This window comes from Macaca nemestrina, chromosome 17 (assembly GCF_043159975.1).
Source record: "Macaca nemestrina isolate mMacNem1 chromosome 17, mMacNem.hap1, whole genome shotgun sequence".
Lineage (NCBI taxonomy): Eukaryota > Metazoa > Chordata > Mammalia > Primates > Cercopithecidae > Macaca > Macaca nemestrina.
This window is the reverse complement of record NC_092141.1, coordinates 73,358,416-73,382,612: the sequence shown is the minus strand read 5'-3', so window position 1 is coordinate 73,382,612 and position 24,197 is coordinate 73,358,416. Positions and strand designations below refer to the sequence as shown.

The 24,197-nt window shown below is 45.2% G+C and overlaps 1 protein-coding gene and 1 long non-coding RNA gene across 12 annotated transcripts in view; one reads left to right on the top strand and one right to left on the bottom strand.

The window, feature by feature from the left end:
* The window catches only part of LOC105468995 (testis expressed 2), a 124,465-nt gene that overhangs the window by 71,579 nt on the left and 28,689 nt on the right, over window positions 1-24,197 (top strand). For all 11 annotated transcript variants that reach the window (XM_071083453.1, XM_011719505.2, XM_011719507.2 and 8 more), the window contains exons 5-7: window positions 1,125-1,372; window positions 14,426-14,572; window positions 19,928-20,027. In XM_071083453.1, coding sequence (XP_070939554.1) covers window positions 1,125-1,372; window positions 14,426-14,572; window positions 19,928-20,027 — 495 coding nt within the window. The remainder of the gene's footprint in view (window positions 1-1,124; window positions 1,373-14,425; window positions 14,573-19,927; window positions 20,028-24,197) is intronic.
* Window positions 8,894-22,917, bottom strand: LOC112424507 (uncharacterized). The gene is made up of 3 exons (XR_003015252.2): window positions 21,611-22,917; window positions 11,256-11,483; window positions 8,894-9,000 (listed from the first exon to the last, which is right to left on the bottom strand). It is a non-coding gene; the product is annotated as an uncharacterized lncRNA (long non-coding RNA).

Below are 24,197 nucleotides of genomic sequence, written 5' to 3'. Positions count from 1 at the left end.
TGTCCTCTGCCCGCTGTACTATGCTTAGAACTTCACTGAATCTCTCACTGGCCTCTAAACGTACTGTGCCCTGCCACTGCTTTTTGCATATGCTGTTTCCTCTACCTGGAATGCTCTTCCCCACCTGGGCCAGGAAAATGGCAACTATTCCCTCAAGATACAGCGTAGATGTCACTGCTATGAAAGTCAGCTAGGGTAAGCACCACTGCACTCTCTTGGGCAGAGGTAGTCACCCCCTTCTTTTCCGTAGAGAGTCCCTTAGTCATGTTGCAATTATGACACTTGTTACAGAAGATTGTGATTTATCTGCTTAGGTGCGTGAGTTCAAGGGCAGGGATTATGTCTTCTTTTTAGCATGGTTTGCTTGAAAGTGCTTGATGCATAATTTGTCAAATGAAAGGTGACATCTTTGGAATTGCTGTGAGCTTGTGGATAAACAATTAATTAGGTCTCTGCCCACTTTCCATTTACCCCTGATAGCACTGACAAGTTCACCGCTCCTTGGGATGTGTTGGTCCTATATTTGATCTTTTCCTAAAAGATCATCAGGAGAAAAGAGAATAGTACCTACCAACTGTATTTCTTTATTCTCATTACTCTAATTATCTTGGAGACGAATAAAAACTGTTCTTAAAAATTACCTTAGAGAAAAAGGTACTTTTCAGGGTGGGAAATAACCTTATAAACGTTGTTTTTTTTGTTTGTTTGTTTGTTTTTTGAGACAGAATCTCACTCTGTTGCCCAGGCTGGAGTGCAGTGGTGTGATCTCGGCTCACTACAAGCTCTGCCTTCTGGGTTCACGCCATTCTTCTGCCTCAGCCTCCCGAGCAGCTGAGACTACAGGTGCCCGCCACCACGGCCGGCTAATTGTTTTGTATTTTTAGTAGAGACGGGGTTTCACCATGTTAGCCAGGATGGTCTTGATCTCCTGACCTTGCGATCCACCCACCTTGGACTCCCCAAGTGCTGGGATTACAGGCATTACAGGCGTGAGCCACTGCTATGGCCCCTTATAAATATTTTTAAACAGTCATTTGATACCATTGTAGCTGTTTTCTTAGGAGTCCGCTTACTTTGCAGTGGTTTTCTTCATTGTGTGAATAGCCCCCTCTTCTTGGCTTCAGGGCTTTTGCCTGCACACAGCAGACACAACAGTCCCTCCGGGCACCTGACCCACAGCCGCAGCAGCAGCAAAGGCAGTGTGGAGGAGATCATGTCGCAGCCAAAGCAGAAGGAGTTGGTGGGCAGCGTGCGGCAGAAGATGCTTCTCGACTACAGCGTGTACATGGGCAGGTGTGTCCCCCAAGAAAGCCGAAGCCCCCAGAGGAGCCCCCTGCAGAGTGCAGAGAGCAGCCCCACAGCTGGAAAGAAGGTAAAGCTGGCTGCTGGGCCGGGCCTTTTTCACTTTTGGACTTAGACACATTTCTTCATGCCCCGAAGCCCTGTTCTGGGCACCAGGATAACAGTGGTACACAAGACAGAGAAGGACCCTGCCTTTGGGGAACTTGTAATCTACTCAGGAAGACAGCAAGAAACAAGCACCAGGTGGTGGGAAGAATGAAAATAAAGTCAGACAAGGGAGGAGGGAAAGTGGCCGGAACTGCTATTTTATTTATTTATGTATTTATTTTTAATTTTAAAAAGTTTATACTGTTTTTCTCTGCTATTTTGGATGGGTAGTCAGGAAGGGCCTCTTTGAGAAGGTGACTTTTGGGCACAGACCTGTTGGTCATGGGGGAGTGAGCTGCGGTGATGGGTGTGGGAGGAGCATTCCCGGTGGGAAAAGCAGTAACCCAAGGGCCCGTGGCAGGCATGTGCTTGGAATATTCGAGGAACAGCAAGGAGGCCTGGTCTGACAGTGAACAAGGGAAAGGGGGAGGTAGGGAGGCTGGAGGATCAACAGGGACCTTGGCTTTGTTCTGAGGTGGGGGAGGGATGGGAGGCCATGGGAGGGTTTTGAGCAGGGTATGGTGTTGACTGATCTACATATAAAAAGATAAGTGACTCTTGGTGGAGAACTGGCTGTAGAGGGAAAGAAGGAGTGGGAGGTGACTGTCATAGTGAAGCCTGGACCAGTGTGAAGGTGGTGACAGTAGGTGGTGAGGAGAGGCTGGGCTGGGGTGTGCGTGGCAGGAGACACTGGCTGGATTTGCTGTCGGGAGAGAACATGGAGGCCAAGATTTGCACTTTGACCTAAGCAACTGGATGATCACTAGGGGTTGTTACAGAATCACTGGTGATTCAGGTCTCATTCCTCCATAACCATTGCATTTTCAAATTCTCAGTCTCCTCGGCTATGCCCGGTGCTTTTGAAGATTTACCATGAACATTCTTTACAAAGTGTAATGGGACATGGACTTAGGATCATCTGTGGTAAGATAACTCCTGTAAGCTACCAGATGCCAGGCCCTGTTAGACACTTTAATAGAATTACTCTGCTCTCATGAACAGTCCTGCAAACTAGACAAGATTGTTTCCATTTTGTAAGTGAAGAAACTGAGGCTTGATGAAGTTAGGTAGCTTAGTCACACAGTTGCTGAGTGATGGAGTGTGCAAAACCTGACCAGAGACCCCAGGGCCCCTTGGCTCAAGGAGACTCTTTTGCTGGGTTATTCTGAAAGCCTGCTTGGCTTGAGGCCTCCTGCCTCTACTTTGCACACTATTCAGAGGCACAGTCTCTGCCTGGGGGACATAGCCTGTCTTTCACATCCAGATGTTTGACCTCCCTTTTTTTTTTTTTTTTTTGAGACAAGCTTTCGCTGTGTCACCCAGGCTGGAGTGCAGTGTCGTGAACACGGCTCACTGCAATCTCGACCTCCTGGGCTCAAGTGATCTTCTCACTCTCCTGGGCTCACCCTCCCAAGTAGCTGGAACTACAAATGTGTGCCACCAGGTCCAGCTAATTTGTGTATTTTTGTAGAGTTGGGGTTTCACCATATTGCCCAGTCTGGTCTTGAACTCCTGAGCTCAAGAGATCCACCTGCCTTGGCCTCCCAAAGTGCTGAGATTACAGGTGTGAGCCACCACCCTTGGCTGTGTTTGACCTCTTACAATGACCATGTGTATTTCTGTTCTTAATGAGAAGCAAGCCATTGCTCTTTATCCGTTGATCCTCTTCAGTGTGGAAGAGGTCACTCACCTGATCTGTTTGAATTTGTCAGGGCAATAAAAGACCATATGCTTCAAGCCTCCTGAGTAGCCAAGACTACAGTCACACGCTACCACGCCTGGCTAATTTTGTATTTTTAGTAGAGACGGAGTTTCACAATGTTGGCCAGGCTGGTCTTGAACTCATGACCTCTGGTGATCCACTCTCATCGGCCTCCCAAAGTGGTGGGATTACAGCGTGAGCCGCTGCGCCTGGCCTCTGCTGAAGTTTTTGGTTTTTTTAGATGGAGTCTCACTCTGTCTCCCAGACTGGAGTGCAGTGGCACGATCTCGGCTCACTACAAGCTTCACCTTATGGGTTCACGCCATTCTCCTGCCTCAGCCTCAGAGTAGCTGGGACCGCAGGCGCCCGCCACCATGCCCGGCTAATTTTTTTTTTTTTAGTAGAGATGGAGTTTCACCGTGTTAGCCAGGATGATCTCTATCTCCTGACCTCGTGATCCGCCACCTCGGCCTCCCAAAGTGCTGGGATTACAGGCTTGAGCCGCTGCGCCTGGCCGAACATTTTTTAAAACCACATTGCACTTCCTGGCCCCCTGTGGCAGAGTAGGAAGGAATAATTTCATCTTTTCTTGATACTTTAAAGACTCAATACAACAAACAGAAACTTAGGCCTGTCGTCATACAGGGAGTATAGAGGTCAAAAGGCCTGTCACCCCCAGTCTGAGACTCTGTGATACTTTCTCCCAGTTGTCAGTTGGCTGGTGTTGCTGTGTTAGCTTTTCCTTGAGCCCTTGTCCCCATCTTCTACCCCCAACCCTAATGTTAATTTAATGACTGATAGCTGCCATGGGCTAGGAAACTGAGAGCCAGAATTGTGTGAATTCTGGCTCTCAGTTTGAGAGAGCCAGAGAGAGAAATGTCTTCGAAAGGGCCTTTGAAGAAAGAAAGTACATGAGCTCTAGTGCTGGCCCCCCACAACCCCTTAGCCTTCCTGGAGCGTGCGTGAGCTGTATCCTGGCTCTCCGGGATGGTCTGGCAGTGGAGACGGTCTTGACTTTTGTTTCAGTTACCTATTGGTGCAGAACAAGCAACCCCCAAAGTGGTGGCTTCAAGCAATAACAACTATTTATTTTCCTCCTGAATTTGTGATTCAGACAAGGCCTAGCGGACGGCTTCTGTCTGCTGCATGTAGACTCACCTGGGGAGGCTGGGCTGGGGGCTGGAGGATCTGCTTCTGGGATGGCTCACCCCCATGGAGGGTATGTAGATGCTGGTTGTTGACTGGAGCTCATCTGGGGCTGAGTGCTAGGGGGGCCTCAGTTTTCCATGTAGCCTGGCCTTCTTCAGCACAGAAACTGGGTTCCCAGGGCAAGCACCCCAAGAAGGAGCTGGGCTGAAACTGTGTTACCTACTGTCATAAGTAAGGTGCCACTTCCATCACGCTCCATTAGTCAAGGCAGCCACAGAGCCCTCCCAGGTTCAAGGAGAGGGGCATAGATTTTACTTCTTGCCATGGGAGTAGCAGATTCCCGGAAGAGCCTGTGGGATGGGAAATGTCATTGCACCATTTTGGGAAAGTGGGGTCTGCTCCGGTGTTCTTATACTACATTTATTCCTTCCTTTACAAGTCAGTGGAGATTATTCTTTGCCAGTTTCTTTATTTTGTGATTTGAGCTAATGAAGGCCCTCTTCCCAATCCCTGTTGGTTTTCTTTTCTGTGCATGTGAAACATTAATATGGTTCCAAAAATCAGAGCTGTACAACGGCATATTCAGAAAAAACTTACTTCCCGGCCTTATTCCTTCTGTCTCTCCATGCCATTCCGACTCACCCCCTGTAATGAACCAGCCTCCTTAGTCTCTGGCTTATAGTTTCTGTATTTCTTATTTCCCGTTCTGTCTTATTAAGAGGCTGGCATGCTATGGATATTCTTTTGTGTGTTGTTTTTTTCACTTACCAATACATTCTGGAAATCACTCCCCATCGGCTCATAGGCCCCCCCCACCCCCTTTCTTTTTAAACAGCTGCAAAGTGCTTCACTGTGAGGATGTCCCATGTTTATTCAGCCTCTCTCCTTTATGGGCATATAAGTTTACAATATTTTGCAATTATAAACAATGCTGCAGAATACCTTGGTGACTGTATTTTTGTGCTGTTTGGGGTATGTCTTCAGTGTGAAACCTTAGAAGTAGGATTGCTAGGTCAGATGGCGAGTACACACATAGTTTTGTCAGATATTTCCAAATTCCATTCTATAAGGGTGGCAGCAATGTTTATTCCCAGCAGGAAGGTATGGCAGTGCCCATTTCCCCACAGTCTTGCCAAATGCAGACCATTTGGAAGTCATTAGCACTCATCTCCCTTGCCAAAGCCAAGTTATTTTTTAGGGTCCATATCGCCTCTGATATCATGAGTCCAGGAAGGACTCAGAGGGGTGAGGGATACACAGGGGCCTTTGGCATCTCTTCAAGTTGTACCATCACATCTTCAATGTCAGCCACCCACCACCCCCGAGACTCTTGCCTGAGTGGCCTATTCCCTTCTCTTTCAGAGGTGGGGCTTAGAATGCAGCTCTAGCCTTTGCCGCAACCTCTTTCTAACCCCCACCCTCACCCTACTTCTGCCTCTTATAGGTCATGGCTAAAGCATCTCTTACCCTGAAGACTCTAGGGCCTGATGGCCACTTGTACATACTTGGTCTCCTTTTTCTCGTGTTGCTCAATGCTAAACGAGTTCGACTACTGTTCAGGAAGTGAATGGAGCATTGTGAGATCACTGGTACTCAGGATCCAAACCAATGTTAAACATACGCGGTGATAAAATTAGTAAATATAGACTAGATTTGTATTAAACGATGCTAAACATTATTGGCAATTACTCCTTTTTTTTGAGACAGGATTTCACTCTGTCACCCAGGCTGGAGTGCAGTGGCACAATCACAGCTCACTGCAGTCTTGACTTCCCACGCTCAAGCGATCTTCCCACTTCAGCGCCCCAAGTACCTGGGACTGCAGGTGCACCCCACTACCCTTGGCTAATTTTTGTATTTTTTGTAGAGATGAGGTTTCGCCATGTTGCTCAGGCTAGTCTCGAACTCCTGAGCTCAAACCCGCCTCAGCCTCCTAAAGTGCTAGGATTACAGGCATGAGCCATTGCACCCAGCCTTTTGGCAGTTATTCTTACCTATGATAATTAAAAATGTTTAGGGGATTCTTCATATTGAAATAACAGCTTTGGAGCTATTAAGCTCAAAATTTGAATTAGAAAATATCACTATCTGGGGGGCCAAGGGCCTAGTTTTCTAAATGTTTAGTGCCTGGTTTGGGAGGGATTTAATTCAGGAAACAAGGAAACTCTCTTTTTAAAAACATCTACAAGTACAATAGTACTACTTCCAGCATGGGTACATCAGGAAGAGAGACCCCACAGGCCGGCTGCAGATTTGCTCAGGGGTGTGAGTCCAAGGAAGCTGCTGGTTCTGTGTGCCCTGTATTGCCTGCCTGGGAGAGAGGCCATGGTGCCTGTCCTCCAGTAGTGAGGCTCTGGTGTTCAGGTTGCATAAGGCACTTCCACTCTCCATTTCAACAGACGGCTTTAAAAAATGTTAGAGATAATATTAACATATGCCACCCGGTATGGAGAGTCCTGTCCTCATTATTACTAGTTGTGCTCATCATCTCATGTCTATAAACTGGATTACTCATGTTATCAGAAGATGAAAATGTTACAAAGCAAATAGGAGTCGATAGAAACCAGGAAGTCTGTAACTGGCAGAATAGTTTTGCAGGACTTCCCTTGCTGCCCCCACAAAGTAGGCTTTTTAAACACCTAGAAGTGGAATAGGAAAATGTTTATGGTGCACTAAGTAAAAAAATGAAGCTATATATCCAATTTAAAAATAAACTTTAAAAAGAATACAGACAAGAGTGCTAAAAAAAATCAGTGGAAAGCAAGAATAGTCTCTTCAACAAATGGTGCGGGAACAACTGGATATCTACGGGCAAGAGAATGGAGTTGGCCCTCTACCTCACACCATACACAAAAATTAACTCAAAATGGATCATAGACCTCAATATAAGAGCTGAAACTATAAAACACTCAAAACAGAAGTGAATCTTTGTGACTTTCAGTTCAGTAAACCTTCTTAGCTAAGATACTAAAAGCATAAGCAACCAAAGAAAAGATAGATAAATTGGACTTCATCAAAATTAAAAACTTTTGTGCTGCCAACAATACCATCAAGAAAGTGAAAAGATAACCCACAGGATGGGAGAAAATGTTTACAAGTCATTTATCTGATAAGGGTCTGGTACCTAGAAATATAAAGGACTGGTACCTAGAAATATAAAGGACTCTTATAACTAAATAACAAAGAGATAAATAACCAGATTAAGAAATGGGGCTGGGTGCAGTGGCTCACGCCTGTAATCTGAGCACTTTGGGAGGCCAAGGCAGGAGGATCACTTGAGCTTAGGAGTTAAAGACCAGTCTGGGCAACATCTTGAGACTGCATCTCTACAAAAAAGAAGAAAAAAAATTAGCCAGACATAATGGCATGTACCTGCAATCCCAGCTACTCAGAAGGCTGAATCAGGAGAATTGCTTGAGTCAGGGAGGTCAGAGTGTCAGTGATTAGTGATTGCACCACTGCACTCCAACCTGAGCAACAGAGCAAGACCCTGTCTCAACAAAAAAGGGCAAAGGATCTGAATAGACATTTCTCCAAAGAAAATACACTAACGGCCAAATAAGCAGGCACATGAAAAGATGCTCAGTATCATTAGTCATCAAGGAAATGTGAATCAAAACCACAGTCAGATGTCACTTCACACCCACCCAGATGGCCACAATGAAAAAGACAGATGATGACCAGGCATGGTGGTGGCTCACACTTGTAATCCCAACACTTTGGGAGGCTGAGGCGAATGGACCACTTGAGGTCAGGAGTTCGAGACTAGCCTGAGCAAGATGACAAAACTTCATCTCTACCAAATAAATAAATAAATAAATAATAAAATTTTTGAAAAGATAGATGATAACAAGTATTAGTGAGGATGTAGAGAAATTGGAGTCCTCGGCTGTGGGCAGTGGCTCACGCCTATAATCCTAGCACTTTGGGAGGCCGAGGTGGGTGGATTGCCTGAGCTCAGGAGTTCGAGATCAGCCTGGGCAACATGGCAAAATCCCATCTCTACTAAAAATACAAAAAATTAGCCAGGCATGGTGGCGCATGCCTGTAATCCCAACTACTGGGGAGGCTAAGGCACAAGAATCACTTGAACCTGGGAGGCAGAGGTTGCAGAGAGCTGCAATCACGCCACTTCACTCCAGCCTGGGTGACAGAGTGAGACTCTACCTCAAAAAAAAAAAAAAAAAAAAAAAAAAAGAGAAAAGGAAAGGAAGGGAAGGAAGGAACTGGAGTCCTCATACGTTGCTGTCAGGAATGTAAAATGGTCCGGCCACTGTGGGAAATAGTTTGGTATTTCCTCAAAAAGTTAAAGAGAGTCACCATATGAGCCAGCAGTTCTGCTCCTAAATATATATCCAGGAGAAATGAAAATACATGTTTACACAAACACTTGTACACAAATATTTATAGTAGCATTATTCACAATAGCCAAAAATGAAAAATGGTGGGGCACAGTGGCTCACGCCTGTAATCCCAGCACTTTGGAAGGCTGCGTTGGGTGGATCCCTTGAGGCCAGGAGTTTGAGACCAGTAGGATGGCCAATATGGCAAAACCCCATCTCTCAGGCATAGTAGTGCATGCCTGTAGTCCCAGCTACTCAGGAGATTGAGGCACAAGAATGGCTTGAACTCAGGAGGCATAGATTGCAGTGAGCCGAGATCACGCCACTGCACTCCAGCCTGGATGACACAGCAAGACTCTGTTTAAAAAAACAAAACAAAAGTGGTAAACAACCCACATTTCCATTAACTGGTGAGTGGATAAAGTATGGTATAGCATAGACGATAATATTATTATGCAATAAAAATAAGTTTGTTATGCAATAAAAAGGAGGCACTGCTACGACATGGATACACCTTGAAAATGTTAGTGAAGGGAGTCAGTCACAAAAGAACACATTGTATGACTTCATTTACAGGAAATGTCTAGAATAGGCAAATTCATATAGACAAACTAGTTGTTTCCTAGACTGGTGGGCAGGGGGATGGGGAGGAGTTGGGGAGGAATAGGGAGTGACTGTTAATGGGTGCAGGGTTTCTTTGGGGGGTGATGAAAATGTTCTAAAATTGGCTGTGGTGATAGCTATACAACTCTCAATATACGGAAAACTGCTGAATTGTACTCTATTTTTAAAAATTATTTTTGTGGTAAAATACATAAAGTTTACCATCTTAATCATTTTAAAATGTATAGTTCAGTAGAATTAAATACATTCATAATGTTATGCATTGACCACCACCATTCTCTTCAACTTGTATAACTGAAACTCTATACTCATTAAACAGTAACTCCCCATGTTCCCCTCCTCCCAGCCCCTAGCAACCACCATTCCCTCCCTGTCTCTCGGATTTTGACTATCCTAAGTACCTCATATAAGTAGAATTATACAGTATTTGTCTTTTTGTGACTGACTTATTTCACTTAGCCTAATGCCCTCAAGATTCACCCATGTGGTAGCATAAGTCAGAATCGCCTTCCCTTTTGAGACTGAATCATGCTCCATGTGTGTACCCCATTTTGCTTATCCATTCCTCTGTCGGTGGGTGCTTGGCTTGCTTGCACATTTTAGCTATTGTGAATGATGCTGCTCTGAACATCAGTGTACACATATCTCGTCTTGAGACCCTGCTTTCAGTTTGTTGGGGTATATAGCCAGAAGTGAAATTAGTGCATCTTAAGGGTAATTCTGTTTAAATTGTTTAAGGAACCGTAATACTGTTTTCCACAGAAGCTATGGAAGGGTGCTCTTTAGATGGACGAATTGTATAATCTGTGAATTACATCTAAGTAAAACTGAAAAAAGAAAAAGAAAAAACCAGCCAGGCGCGGTGGCTCACGCCTGTAATCCCAGCACTTTGGGAGGTCAAGGCTGGCGGATCACATGAGATTGGGAGTTTGAGACCAGCCTGACCACCATGGAGAAACCTGTCTCTACTAAAAATATGAAAAATTAGCCGGGTGTGGTGGTGAATGCCTGTAATACCAGCTACTTGGGAGGCTGAGGGAGGAGAATCCTTGAACCCGGGAGGTGGAGCTTGCAGTGAGCCAAAATCGCGCCACTGCACTCCAGCCTGGGCGACAGAGTAAGACTCCTTCTCAAAAAAAAAAGAATACAAAACCATGTAGCTAGATCTAATTTTGCTTTTTTTTTTTTTTTTTTTTTTTTTTTTTGAGACAGAGTCTTGCTCTGTCGCCAGGGTAGAGTGCAGTGGCACGGTCTTGGCTCACTGCAACCTCTACCTCCCGGGCTCAAGCAATTCTCCTGTCTCAGCCTACTGAGTAGCTGGGACTATAGGCATGCACCACCATGCCCAGCTAATTTTTGTATTTTTGGTAGAGACAAGATTTCACCATGTTGGCCAGGATGGTCTCAATCTCTTGCCTCCATGGTTTGCCCGCCTCGGCCTCCCAAAGTGCTGGGATTACAGGCATGAGCCACCACGCCCGGCCTAATTTTGCTTTTTAAAAGTTCTATATTCTTAAATGTTTATATACAATGAAAAGAGACTGAAAGAAAATATAGTAAAAATGTTTTAAATAATGTTTAAAATGTTTTAAATCTGAGTAGCGGGATTATGGATGTTTTCTACAGTACATATGCATTTTTTTTTAATCAAGGGAAACAAACAAACACAGGGGTAGGGTCCTCCGCTGTGTCATCTCCTGGACCACACTGTGCCTTATGCAACCCCCCCTGGCAGTACACTGGGTGTGGCCAAAGAGGACTGGGGGCACTACACACTCTTTGTAACAGAAAAGCTGGGCTGGCCTCCTGGCCGTTTTTAATAGGAAATGTTACACCACAGACTTCAGTAAATCTGTCCTACTTTAGTTTGAGAGGTTAGTTTTAAATAACGTATATCCCAAGAGCTACGCAGTTTTGATGGGCTTGCTTCAGCTTCAAACCATTGAATTTTCTCTACACTTATTTGGAAGCCATTTTTGGAAAGTTACCATTTCATATACAGTTGAGATGGTGAAATGAATATCCTCCACACATTTCATCCTATAGCCAAATGGTGATATTAGGAAATGTATGCACGTTGATTCTTTAAGCTCTTAAATTTTTATGACATTCGTTGAGACTTCCTAGCAGGCTGTCGAATCCAGGTTTCCCTCACGAAGCTTCTTTGATGCATTATCGATATTCTGCTCTGGAATTTTTCTTTGTTCCCAGTGTGTCTGTGGAGAGAAGCTTGCATTGGAAAAAGGAACTGTTGAAAAAAAAACCTGCGTGTCGGTTATTTCAGAAATTTGTTTACCACATCATATGCCATTGGCTTGGACATACATTGTGAAATAGCCTTTGTTTCTTGCTATTTTGTGCTAAAACTGTTTCCCTGTGAGTAACTAGGGTTGTAAAGAAAGGCTAATAAAGGGTAGATGCTCCCTCTAGGGAAGGGAAAAGGTAACTTATTCTCTTGTGTAACCTACACATCTAAAGTAAGACATGTGGTGTCTTACGTGGGCAGCAACTTAGTACTGTCTGAGGGGCCAGGTGGGCATTGCCCTTGGATGAGTGTTTATGCAGAAGTCTGTATAAATAATCGGATGGGATTCAAAGACAGTAACCTCAGAAAAGCTGAACGAGTTACCCTGGGGGCTGGGAAGGGACTGTTCAGTCAGAGAGAAAAGGGATTCAAAAAAACAGGTACAAGTTGTGGCATGGCCAAGCATTCACCGCTGCAGACTCTTGCCCTTCCATCCAGGATGTAGTGATGGAAAATGTCTTGGTTAAAGACAGAAAACGTCACAGTACTAGAAAAGCCCAGATAGAATCCGTGTCCATTAAGAAGAGTGAGGCAGATCCATGTCTTCTGAAATGGGCTGACCAGCATGCCTTCTTTTTTAAACCTTTTTTTTTTTTTTTTAAATGAGACTCACCAACGTTCATAAGGGAGACCTTTGAAAACTCAAATTTGAAGGACTCCTGTAGAATATAAAGTCCTGCAGTGACATGTGATTGAAAAATGTAAGCGAACCCTAGGCCCCCAGAAAGAGAGGGCACAGGCTGTGGAAGTGTGTCCGGAGCTGTTTCCTGCCAGTGGGTTTGTGGTCTCGCTGACTTGAAGAATGAAGCCATGGACCTTAGTGGTAAGTGTTGCAGCTCTTAAAGGTGGCACAGACCCAAAGAGTGAGCAGTAGCAAGGTTTATTGTGAAGAACAAAAGGACAAAGCTTCCACAGCGTGGAAGGGGGCACAAGTGGGTTGCCATGGCTGCTGGCTGGGGTGGCCAGCTTTTATTCCCTTTTTGTCCCCACCTATGTTCCGTTTTTGTCCTATCAGAATGCCCTTTTTTCAATCCTCCCTGCGATTGGCTACTTTTAGGATCCTGCTGATTGGTGCGTTTTACACCAGAGTGCTGATTGGTGCATTTTACAGAGCACTGATTGGTGCGTTTTTACAGAGCGCTCATTGATGCATTTTACAATCCTCTTGCTAGCTACAGAGTGCTGATTGGTGCGTTTTTACAACCCTCTTGTAAGAAAATTTCTCCAAGTCCCCACTGGACCCAGGAAGTCCAGCTGGCCTCACCTCTCAGCAAGACTAGCAGAGAGCTGGGATGAGCAGTGTGCTGGCTCAGGCACAGCTCAGTGACTGGTGAGCACCAAGCTTCAGAATGATTGCGTGGAGCTGTGTGCTGTAGGCCTTGGGAGTACTCACAATCAGATCTGCAGATTCAAATCCACGCACATCAAGCAACAACATGTGCACCATACCACTGACCCAGGCGCACAGCTGCCCAGAATGGATAGCACTGGCATGAATACACAAGCACAAAGCGTGAAAGCGTGGAGGTGATGAGAGTGTCTAGTGTGTGTTATAGCTGCAGCCAGCCCGTGAGGGCAGAACAGATGCACTTATAGACGCCATAGAGGGAGGGGAAAGGGGGAATAATTCACAGATTCTGCATTTCTAAATCTTAATATTTGCTTTCCAAAGCTCATTGTTTCTGCAAGGCTACAGTCTAATTGGAGACCTCAGCACAGGAAAATGTCTGCTATATCAGGGGGCCAGCTACCCTTCCCCCACCCCCACCGCCACACACAGGACAGAGCAGATAGAGGATGGGAGTACAGGACTCTGTGTCAGGCGCTGCACTCATTTCTAAAATGGAAGTAAAGTTCCTGTCTTTCCAGGGTATTGTGAGACATGAGTGGACCTGAGACAGGAGAGTGCCCATAGGGCTGGCATGTGGTCAGTGGACAGCTGCTACATGACTGAGTTCTCAGCCCGTGCCTGCACCAACCGCATAAACCTTACAACACCGTCTGTGGGTGCTGCTCTTTACCCCTTCTTTATTTCCATCCCTGACCCCCTCCAGGCCAGAGTGCATAGTCTAATGATTAGCCAAGGAAATCAGAGACTCAGATTCGCTCTCTCCCCCACCTCACACATGGGCCACAGCAGATGCTTCAGATGGATCGTATCAAATAGAAGTAAGGATCGGGGTATTTCACTGGGCCTAGATTGGTGAGAACAGCTGTAGATGTTTCATGGAAGCCCTGAGAGCAGCTCTCTCTAATCCAGATCTGTGATTCTTTGTCTTGCCTGTTGATTACATTACCAAGGGAGTGTCTGAAACTCCTGAAACTCACTGAAATCAGTGACTCTGGGGGTAGGATCCAGGCATCAGGATTTTTAAGCATCCCGGGAGTATTTTGACCTCACAGGGTTCAGGCTGAACTTGAGTCCTGACCGTTGGGAAACTGTGGTGTCTGCCTGGATGAGCACCAGCTTGACAATTACACGTCCAAGCCTTAGCTTGAAGAAAGATGGGCAGGCATTTTATCAGATGTGTCGCTGATGCATAATGTTGATACCAAGCTAATTTGGAGGCAGAGCGGTTTGGCTAAGCTAATTGTATGAAATATTAACTGGTGTACAGGAAGACTGGTAGAAAAAGAAAACAAAGAGAAGGTTTTAGCTGTCATGGCAGCTTTCATTTCTCCCCTTTTCTAGTCACCAATATAATGTGCGACTTGTAATTTATAGGGAAGGAGAATGACTCCTGTGATCTCCTGTTTCTATAAGGAGGGACCTTCAGTGACTTTATAAAAGTAAGCACCTGTCTAATTCTGCAGTTGCTTTCTAGCTAATTTTGGTCCCTTTTCTTTTGCCAGTTGCCAGAGGCTCCACCCTCTGAGGAGGAAGAACAGGAAGCCTGGGTGAATGCCTTGCTTGGAAGAATATTTTGGGACTTCTTAGGAGAGAAATACTGGTCTGATCTGGTGTCTAAGAAGATCCAAATGAAACTCAGCAAAATAAAGGTATCACTTTCCACACAAGAGGCTCCTAATCCTCTATACTTCTTCATTTCTGGAAGTTTTGTACCCTTATGTCCTAAGTGAAAAATAACTTGGTTTAAGCATATAACATATGAGGGTAGTAAGTTCTCAAACAGCACATCTGACCTTGACCACAGACTGACCTTATGATTAACTGGGGGCTTAGTGAACATTAATGTTTACTCATTTTCTTGTGTTGCCCTCGTTGTTATCCACTCTAGGTGATAATCCAGAATTTGGTTTGGGAAAATGTGAGCTCTTGTAACCAATTTGTCTTATATAATTGTTATTTTTATGTTGGAAAAGAACTTAAATTGTACATCCAGAGCCCACCCAGCCCCACAGCAGTCTAGGCCACATGGTATATCCTCTGAGGAAAATACAGATTACTTAAGGCCTCTTAGTATACTCACTGAAGAAAACACGAGACTACTTAAGGCCTCTTAGTAAACTGACTGAGGAAAATACCAGACTACTTAAGCCCTCTTTCCCAGGCTGTGCTCCCTCTCAAGCTGGGAAAGTTAGCACTGCACTTTAAGTGTGTCTGTGTTTGACCTTTACTTTTTGGCCAGATGGTACTTTATTTTGGGCTCTCTTTGCTGAAGAAACACTCTGGTGCTAATCCAGGCCCAGTTGGAAGTGAGTTTGAACTGTGTAAGTATGGCTGTCATTAAATGACTCATTTGCCAACCAGGAGACCTTATTGAGGATCTTGAGGTTCTTTTAAATTAAGTTTTTGACCCAATGAAGACCCAGCCAAGAAAGAGTCACTTTGGATCCCAAATCCTCACCAAACACTGTCAGTAGCTTAAGTCAGTAGCTCTGAAGTTGTATGGATCAGAGATATTTTTGAGAAGCAGAAACCTATGAGATCCTTTCACTAGAAAAACACGTTGACACAAAATTCTGCCCATTATCTCAGAAAGTTCAAGGACGCTAGACTAAGAAACGGTGAACTATGATAAACTAGATTAGAAGGAAGATATGGGCATAGAGGAGCTTCAGGTTGATTTCTGTTGTTCCTTTGGGTAAAGAACAGAGCTTTTCCTGCCTCATCAAACTCTGGCTGCTGTCTGTGGGCCAGTGTCCCTTCTTCCCCAGCTCCTGAGAAAGAGGAAGGAGGGGCTGCCCTCTGAGCCAGAAGGGTAGATTTCAAGACAGATTTTGGGGGAGGGCTCTGTTGACAAGTGTCAGCCGGTTTGTGTTCCTGAGGTAGTTTGAGGGTTGAACGTGCTTCTGCTAGCCAGTTCCATAGCAGGAGACAACAGGTAGCAGTAACCCTCTGTGTAGGGAGATGCAGTGTCAGTAGCTAAGCTAGAGCTCACTCAGCCTCTCCGCGTTTTTGGAAATGATGGAGGGCTTGAGTTCCAGGTGAAGGCATATGGGTAGGGCTGGCCCTGCTCTTTTCCCAGAGTCTATCTCGAGCCCTTCCCTAAGCAAGAGGGGCCCTTCCCTAAGCAGGAGGGCTGCAGTTCCTGGCAGTGTGCAAAAAGAAAGGAGGACATACTTGAACTCCAGGTGGGATGCTGCTCCCCTGCTACAAGCATTCCAAAACCAACTTGAGCCAGGAGTGCTGGTGCGCACCTACAGTCCCAGAAACTTGGGTTGCTGAGGCGAGAGGATGACTTGAACCCAGGAGTTCTGAGCTATGATCGCACCACCAAACTCCAGCCTGGGTGACAGAGCAAGACTCCCATCTGTAAAAACAACAGCAGCAACAACAAAACCAAACTGGTTTGAGAGGTCCCACCCTTCTCTCTTGAGCTGGAAGTCCACAGAGCCCCTGCCCTGTTTGTGAAGGTGCCCCCCTCATCCTGGAGAAAGTTGAGGGAAAGACTGTTTTCATTTTCTCCTGTTGATTATCATGGAGGCGTTTGTAGTTCACAGACTTAAACTTCCTTTTGTTTTTTGAGGTCAGAAGTACTAAAAGGTTAGAGTGGAGAAGTGTGGCCTAGATGCAGCAGTGCCAGAGGCTAGAGATGGGCAGTGAGTTCCATCCATGCCCTCCACCCCCTCCTGATCTGCTTCACTGTGAAGTGCCTGCAGACCAGAGGAGCCACTGGTAACAGAAGAAACAGGAAAGCAGAAGGATATTACCAAATTCTGAAGCTGTCACCACCCCTACCAAAAGAACTGATTGCCACCAAATATCCAAGTACCCCTGGGAGGAACTAAGCCTTAAGCCTAGTAGTGAGTGGGTATTGGTTAATAGCCAGTCAAGAGCCAAAATGGGGATAGGGAAGTGGTGTCTAGAGGAGCGTGAGCTTTCCCCTGTGACACAGATCTCCCTGATCCCCTGGTTCCCTGGAAGGCCTGACATGGAGAACTCTTTGCTGGCCTTGCCCTCACTCCTGTGGCTCAGTGTCAGACTGACATTCCCATAGAAACACCGTTGGATGTCCAGGCATGGTAGCTCATGCCTGTAATCCAGCACTTCAGGAGGCCGAAGTGGAGGAAATCTTGAGCCCAGTAGTTTGAGACTAGACTAGGCAACATAGCGAGACCCTATCTCTACAAAAAATTAAAAAATTATCCAGGCGTGATAGTGGCATGTGCCTATAGTCCTAGCTACTCAGAAGGCTGAGGTGGGAGGATTGCTTCACCCCAAGAGGTTGTGGCTACAGTGAGCCATGATTGCACCACTGCACTCCAGCCCAAGTGACAGAGCAAAATCCTGTTTCAAAAAAAAAGAAAAGAAACACTGTTGGAGGTAACAGTATTCCCTGGCTCTCCCTTGGAAGTCTCTCTAACTTGGCATGCTCCCTGAAGCACGGCATTTGAATGACAACAGTGGACAAAAAGGACACGGCAAGTGTGCAAGACTTTGGTTACATTCTTGGCCAAGTAGCATTTTGTAGGTTGATAGGCCAACACCACTTACAACATTAATGCTTTGGAAAAAGGTTTTCCAAATATAGCAAACACCAATTCAAAACTACGCCTTTGAACACTGTCTCTACTCACATTTTTTCATCATAGACATTATAACCTCTTTAACGTAACCCTTTCCCCCAACAAAAAATCACAGATTACATTCTATCAGAGATTACATTCTCTGATTGGTGAATCCTGAAAGTTTATGTTTCTCTGCAGAGAAACAGCTGAAGAGGTCCAGCCAAGTTAGGTATTAAATCCATGCCTGACTAGATGCTACCTCATTTTATGTGGAATATTTAGTTTACATTTAATTTTTAAAAACCTCTTAATTTTATTCTAAATTTTATAAAACTATTGTAACATTCAACTGGAAAAATACTTATGAAAATAATTAAGAGAATTCTGGGAGAAATAAAAAGGAGAGGGACTTGCCAGATTTAAAAGTATATTGTAAAGCTGAAGTGTATTAGAAAGCTAAAGTAGTCAAGCAGTTTGATACTGGTGGAAATTCGGTACAGACTCCAGTGCAGTGGGAATTTAGTACTTCAAGGTGGCGGAACAGATTAGTAGGGCAAGTGTTCGTTGCTGAATAAATAGGTTGAGATTGCTGACCAACCATTTGGGGGAAAAATTAAGCTAGATCCCTAATTTACATCTTACACTAAAATTATGAATAGAATAAATATTTTTAAGAAATACATATACATCCACAAATGCAAGCAGAGAAAATATAGATGAATTAATTCTATAAGCTTGAGATGAAGTAAGAATTTTTAAGCATGATGCCAGTATTCTTACGTTATTTCCTGTAGAATAAATTCCTACGGATAGATTTGGGCGTATTAGTCAGGGTCCCAGCAGGAAGCAGATGGCACACTCAGATAAGTAACTCTGGGGCGAGTTTGCTGAAGGAAATATTTATAAATGTGTGGGTAGATGGAGAAAAACCCATAGGGAGAGTGCTACACTCCAGAACTAGCAGAAGTGGGAGCTGTTACTCTCCCTGGAGTGGCAAAGACAAGGAGCAGTTTCCAGAACTTGGGCAGGGCAGCTGTATGGAGAGGCTGCCTGTGTTAGAGGAGCTGTGGCCTTCAGTAGATCGGGGGGGACAAATGCCCAACAACACTCTTCTCCATGTGCCTCCCCATCCACTGCCCGTTGGTGTATCCCATTGCCATGCCCAACCAGAAGCTGGAGGGTAAGGGAGACTGTTGGCACAGTTCACACCGACCAACCACTGGGGGTAGTGTGTAGATCTGGCAGGGCACACAGAAAATGTCCAGCATGAGGTCAAAGGACGTGCTATTTTTCTTTTTTTTTTTTTTTTTGAGACGGAGTCTCGCTCTGTCACCCAGGCTGGAGTACAGTGGCACGATCTCAGCTCGCTGCAACCTCCGCCTCTCGGGTTCAAGCAATTCTCCTGCCTTGGCCTCCTGAGTAGCTGGGACTGCAGGTGCGTGCCACCACACCCGGCTAATTTTTTGTATTTTTAGTAGAGATGGAGTTTCACCGTGTTAGCCAGGATGGTCTCAATCTCTTGACCTCATGATCCGCCTGCCTCGGCTTCCCAAAGTGCTGGGATTACAGGCATGAGCCACCACGCTCGGCCAGGATGTGCTGTTTTTCAAGGATTTTCATACACGTGTAAGTTTGCCTATCGGAAATGTAGCAATTTCTTTTCTTTTTTTTTTTTTTTTTGACACAGAGTCTCGCTCTGTTGTCCAGGCTAGAGTGCAGTGGTGCAACCTCCGCCCCCAGGTTCAAGTGATCCTCCCACCTCAGCCTCTCTGACTAGCTGGGACTACAAGTGCATGTCACCACACCTGGCTGATTTTTGTATTTTTTGGTAGAGACGGGGTTTCACCATGTTGGCCAGGCTGGTCTTGAACTCCTGACCTCAACTGATCTGTCCACCTTGGCCTCCCAAAGTGCTGGGATTATAGACATGAGCCACTGTACCTGGCCTTGTGGTAGCAGTTTCTTACTCCCCACCGAGAATCTGAGAGAGGTCTGTTTTCCCTTACGTCAGCAAATGTAGGGTATTGTTAATGAGCATGACTGGCTTCTTCTCCATAGGTGGTCTCTGCTCAAATGCTACTCCTCAGGGAAGCTGTCCCTGACCTCCTCAGCCAAAACAGCCACCCCCATGTTCCCTCTGCCCATTACCTGCTTGATGTTCTTTGCAACACTAATCAGTCTCTGGAAGTATACTGTCTACATATTTACCTGTTTCTGCCTTTCTATTATAAACCCGTGAGAGCCAGGCCCTGGCCTGACCTCTTCATGGCTCTGTCTGGACTATGAAGCCTAGTACATGATGTGTGCACATTATGTTTTTGTCACATAAATGGTATGTCCCAAAACCTTGGCCACCATCCTCTCCGGAAGCATGTTGACTTCTAACAGCATGTTTTGTAGGTTGCTTATGGGTCTCACTCATTGTTTGCTTGTTTCCTCTAGCTCCCCTACTTTATGAATGAACTCACTCTGACGGAACTTGACATGGGCGTGGCTGTGCCAAAAATCCTCCAGGCCTTCAAGCCTTACGTTGATCACCAAGGTAACTCCGAACTGAGCATTCTATGAGTGTTAAAATATATCCTTTGCTGCAGATTCAGTACCATGATGGCTTTGTGTTTGGAGGGTGTTGAGGACTTTTTAAATCATCTGTTTCATGTTGAGTGTCTTTTTGTTCTTACCAATCATGGCCTTAAAACTGATTTGGGGCCGGGCATGGTGGCTCATGCCTGTAATCCCAGCATTTTGGGAGGCCAAGGCAGGATGATCACCTGAGGTCAGGAATTCAAGGCCAGCCTGGCCAACATGGTGAAACACCATTGCTACTAAAAAAGTACAAAAATTAGCCGGGTGTGGTGGCAGGTGCCTGTAATCCCAGCTACCCAGGAGGCTGAGGCCGGAGAATCGCTTGAACCCAGGAGATAGAGGTTGCAGTGAGCCGAGATCGTGCCACTGGACTCCAGCCTGGGTGACTAAAGTGAGACTCTCTCAAAAAAAAAAAAAAAAAAAAAAAGATTTGGAATAGATCCAAGTTCCCATCCTAAGTCTTCTAGTCTCTTGGTTATTATAGGGTCTCCTCCAGCCCAATGATGCCCACATGCCAGCTGATGGGGGCTGTGCTTTTGTGGGGGTTGCAGCCCTTGCCAGAGCATGAGGCAGTGGCTGAATTTCACTTCCGCTCACCTCTCATGGTCCTCACAGGTGCAGCTGCCCCAGCCCCTTGCCAGGAGCTGCCTCTCCTCACTTGTGTTCACATCCTTACCTCCCCTGACTTGTAGGTTCCAGATTTTTTGAGTTTCTTGTCTTCTGTCTTTACGTTCCTTGTTACTTCTAGTAGGTGCTCAGTACATGTTTGAGAAATGAAGACATACAGTATATTCAAAGGCAATATTTTGAGAGTAGGGCTCCCTGCTGGAGGAAAGGTCTCAGATTTGAGTTTTTAAACATGTCACTAACACATTATTTATGTCTGCTTTTGTGAGTGGGGGGTTAAAGAGCTGATCAGATTGTAGACAGTTTGCGTAAAATGATGATGATGATGATGATGTGAAGATTTGTATCTCTTATGTCACATAAACCATAAATATGGTTTTAAAAGGATCTTGACAGGGAAAATTTAGTACACAGGAGTTTGGTAAAAAAGGAATGAGCCAGGTAGGCCAGAATAGCCCATTAGCATGCAGAGAGAATTCTCACTGACGTTTTTACTGTAGCCTCCCTTGGCAAGTAAGTCTCTTTCCACTTCAACCATATTTACATTTTTCCTAAAATGGCTTAGGAACAAGGTAGGAGAAAAAATAATTATAGCTTTTCAAGAGAGTGATAGTTGTTTTGAAGTAAATGTTTTATAAAATTTGTAGAGTATGGAAGCTACTTTTCTCTCTGGCTGTATCAGATGGTTCTTGAATTGTGTTTAGTGAAATCAGTTTTTCTGCTGTTGTATTTGATGTAAATATGAAGAGATTTTTCTAGCACTATAGTTAGCAGCTCTAGCATATCTCTCCAGCAATATTTCAGCTGACAACCCATCCAGGTTTTTAGCATTATGTCAATTTCAGAAAGATAGACCAGGGTAGTATTTGCACATCCAGAGAAGTCCATCTAATTCTTGCATGTTGAGCTCACCTGTAACGCCTCAATTATGTCTACACCTTGATGAATCTGGGTGTGTCTAGGTTTGGTAATTTCTGGTTCACTGAAAGTAAAAGTAGAAAACATTTCAATTCTTGGCAAATGGCTTAACTAGAGTGTTTTTAACCCCATGCAAAATTGTAAAAGATGCATTGGCTGAGCACGATGGCTCATGCCTGCAATCCTAGCACTTTGAAAGACCGAGGCAGGTGGATCACTTGAGGCCAGGAGTTCGAGACCAGCCTGGCCAACATGGTGAAACCCCGTCTCTACTAAAAATACAAAAGTCAGCCAGGCATGGTGGTACATGCCTGTAATCCCAGCGACTTAGGAGGCTGAGGCACAAGAATAGCTTGAACCCAGGAGGCAGAGGTTGCAATGAGCCGAGATTGTGCCACTGCACTCCAGCCTGGGTAACAGAGCAAGACTCTGTCTTTCAAAAAAGAAAGAAAGAAAATAACAGAGCTTTAGAAATAAGATGAAGATGTAACCTTGGGCCCTAGCGTCATCCTGGTCTGTAATCCCAGCTACTTGGGAGTCTGAGGCCTGGGCACCAGAGCGAGACTGTCTCAAAAAAAAAAAAATCATGTATGTGTTCACTGCATAGCTAGCTAGCATCTTCACTCCATCAGTGTACAACTGCTACGTTTCTTCCTCTAACTCAGGTGGCCTCTCTATTCCGTTTTGCTCTTTGCCTCTTTAGAAATGTATAACAAGCTGGTGAATGATCAGCTAACACAAACCTCATGAGAGGCTTAAAGAAAGTGAATAATAAGTGTGCATGCTCTTTTTTCTAATGTGTTAGCAGCCTCTTATCTCAGGACTATCCTTTGCTGAATTTATAGAAATTTCCAAGGAGAGGGGAGCAGGGCCACAACCAGGCCCCTGTGGCTTTGAACTCTGCAGCCCCTCAGGGCAGCTTGGTCAGGCTTTGAGTAAAATTCACCAAACACCTAAGTGTCCAGCTTCTTAACTGTTCTTCTAGAGCAGGAGCTATGGTGAGACATTTCACTATATAGGTCAAAGCTTTGCCAGTTTTTAATCCATTTGAGGCTATTTAACTCCTTTCAGGGTATGTTTTTAGAGATTTGCCTGCTTGTGTAACAAGGGGGAAAATGGTATTAAAGAAACAATAAAGACATAAAGCCAGTAGGGTTTTCAAAGTCCACAAATGATACGTGTATGATGATAAAACAGAAATGACCATGAAAGAAACAAGCATTTTGGCCGGGCGTTGTGGCTCACGCCTGTAATCCCAGCACTTTGGGAGGCCGAGGCGGGCGGATCACGAGGTCAGGAGATCAAGACCATCCTGATTAACACAGTGAAACCCCGTCTCTACTAAAAATACAAAAAATTAGCCGGGCATGGTGGCAAGCGCCTGTAGTCCCAGTTCCTCGGGAGGCTGAGGCAGGAGAATGGCCTGAACCCAGGAGGTGGAGCTTGCAGTGAGCCGAGCTCACGCCACTGCACTCCAGCCTGGGCGATAGAGCAAGACTCTGTCTCAAAAAAAAAAAAAAAAAAAAAAAAAAAGAAATAAGCATTTTGGATTCCAGTGCTCTAAGGGGGAATCTTTCCTTTTAGTGAAATTTGAATCTGGGTGACAAGCAAACTGACTCTGAAAAGCAGAGCTCACCTTCCAGGGAAATGCGACCCAGGTGAAGGAGGCCTTCACAGCTCTAAGGAGCACCACCTCCTATGGGATCCCCTCATGTTCTTTTTAAAAATATTTCCTGACTTGTGCTTGTTTGTTGGAGGCACATGCTCAGAAGGGATATTTTGGACACAGCTGGTTGGATTATCCCGTCCTAGGGATGCTCTTCTTGAGGCAAGAGGTAGCACTGGTTTTGAGCACCAGCTCTGGACCCCTGACTGCCTGGTCCACAGCACCATGGCCTCAAGCAAGCCCCTGAACCTCTTCACTTCCTCATCTGTCAAATAGGGATTCTTTTTTTTTTTTTTTTTTTGAGATGGAGTTTCACTCTTGTCGTCCAGGCTGGAGTGCCATGGCACGATCTCAACTCACTGCAACCTCCATCTCCTGGGTTCAAGTGATTCTTCTGTCTCAGCCTCCCAAGTAGTGGGGATTACAGGCACCTACCACCATGACTGGCTAATTTTTATATTTTTTAGTAGAGAGGGGGTTTCTCCAGGTTGGCCAGGCTGGTCTTGAACTCCTGACCCCAGCTGATCCACCCACCTCAGCCTCTCAAAGTGCTGAGATTACAGGCATGAGCCACTGCGTCCGGTTCAAATAGGGATTCTTACAGCACCTACTCCATAAGCTTGTCGTGAGGATTAAATGAGTCAATACAAAAAAGGCACTAGAACAGCATCTGGAGCAAGGAGGAGCTCTATCAGTGCCAACTAAGAATTGTTATTATCATGGCTGCCTGGATGCTGCTGTTAGGGCGTTTAGCATGGAGGTGGCCATAGTGTCCAGTTGACCATCCTACAGATCAAAGCTGGCAGATCCTACTAGGATAAACAGGAAAAACAAAACAAAACACACACAAAAAATAGCATTCTTAGCTTTCATGGCCTTGCTGCTGTGAGAAGTAAAGTCTGTGGTTCTTCTGAA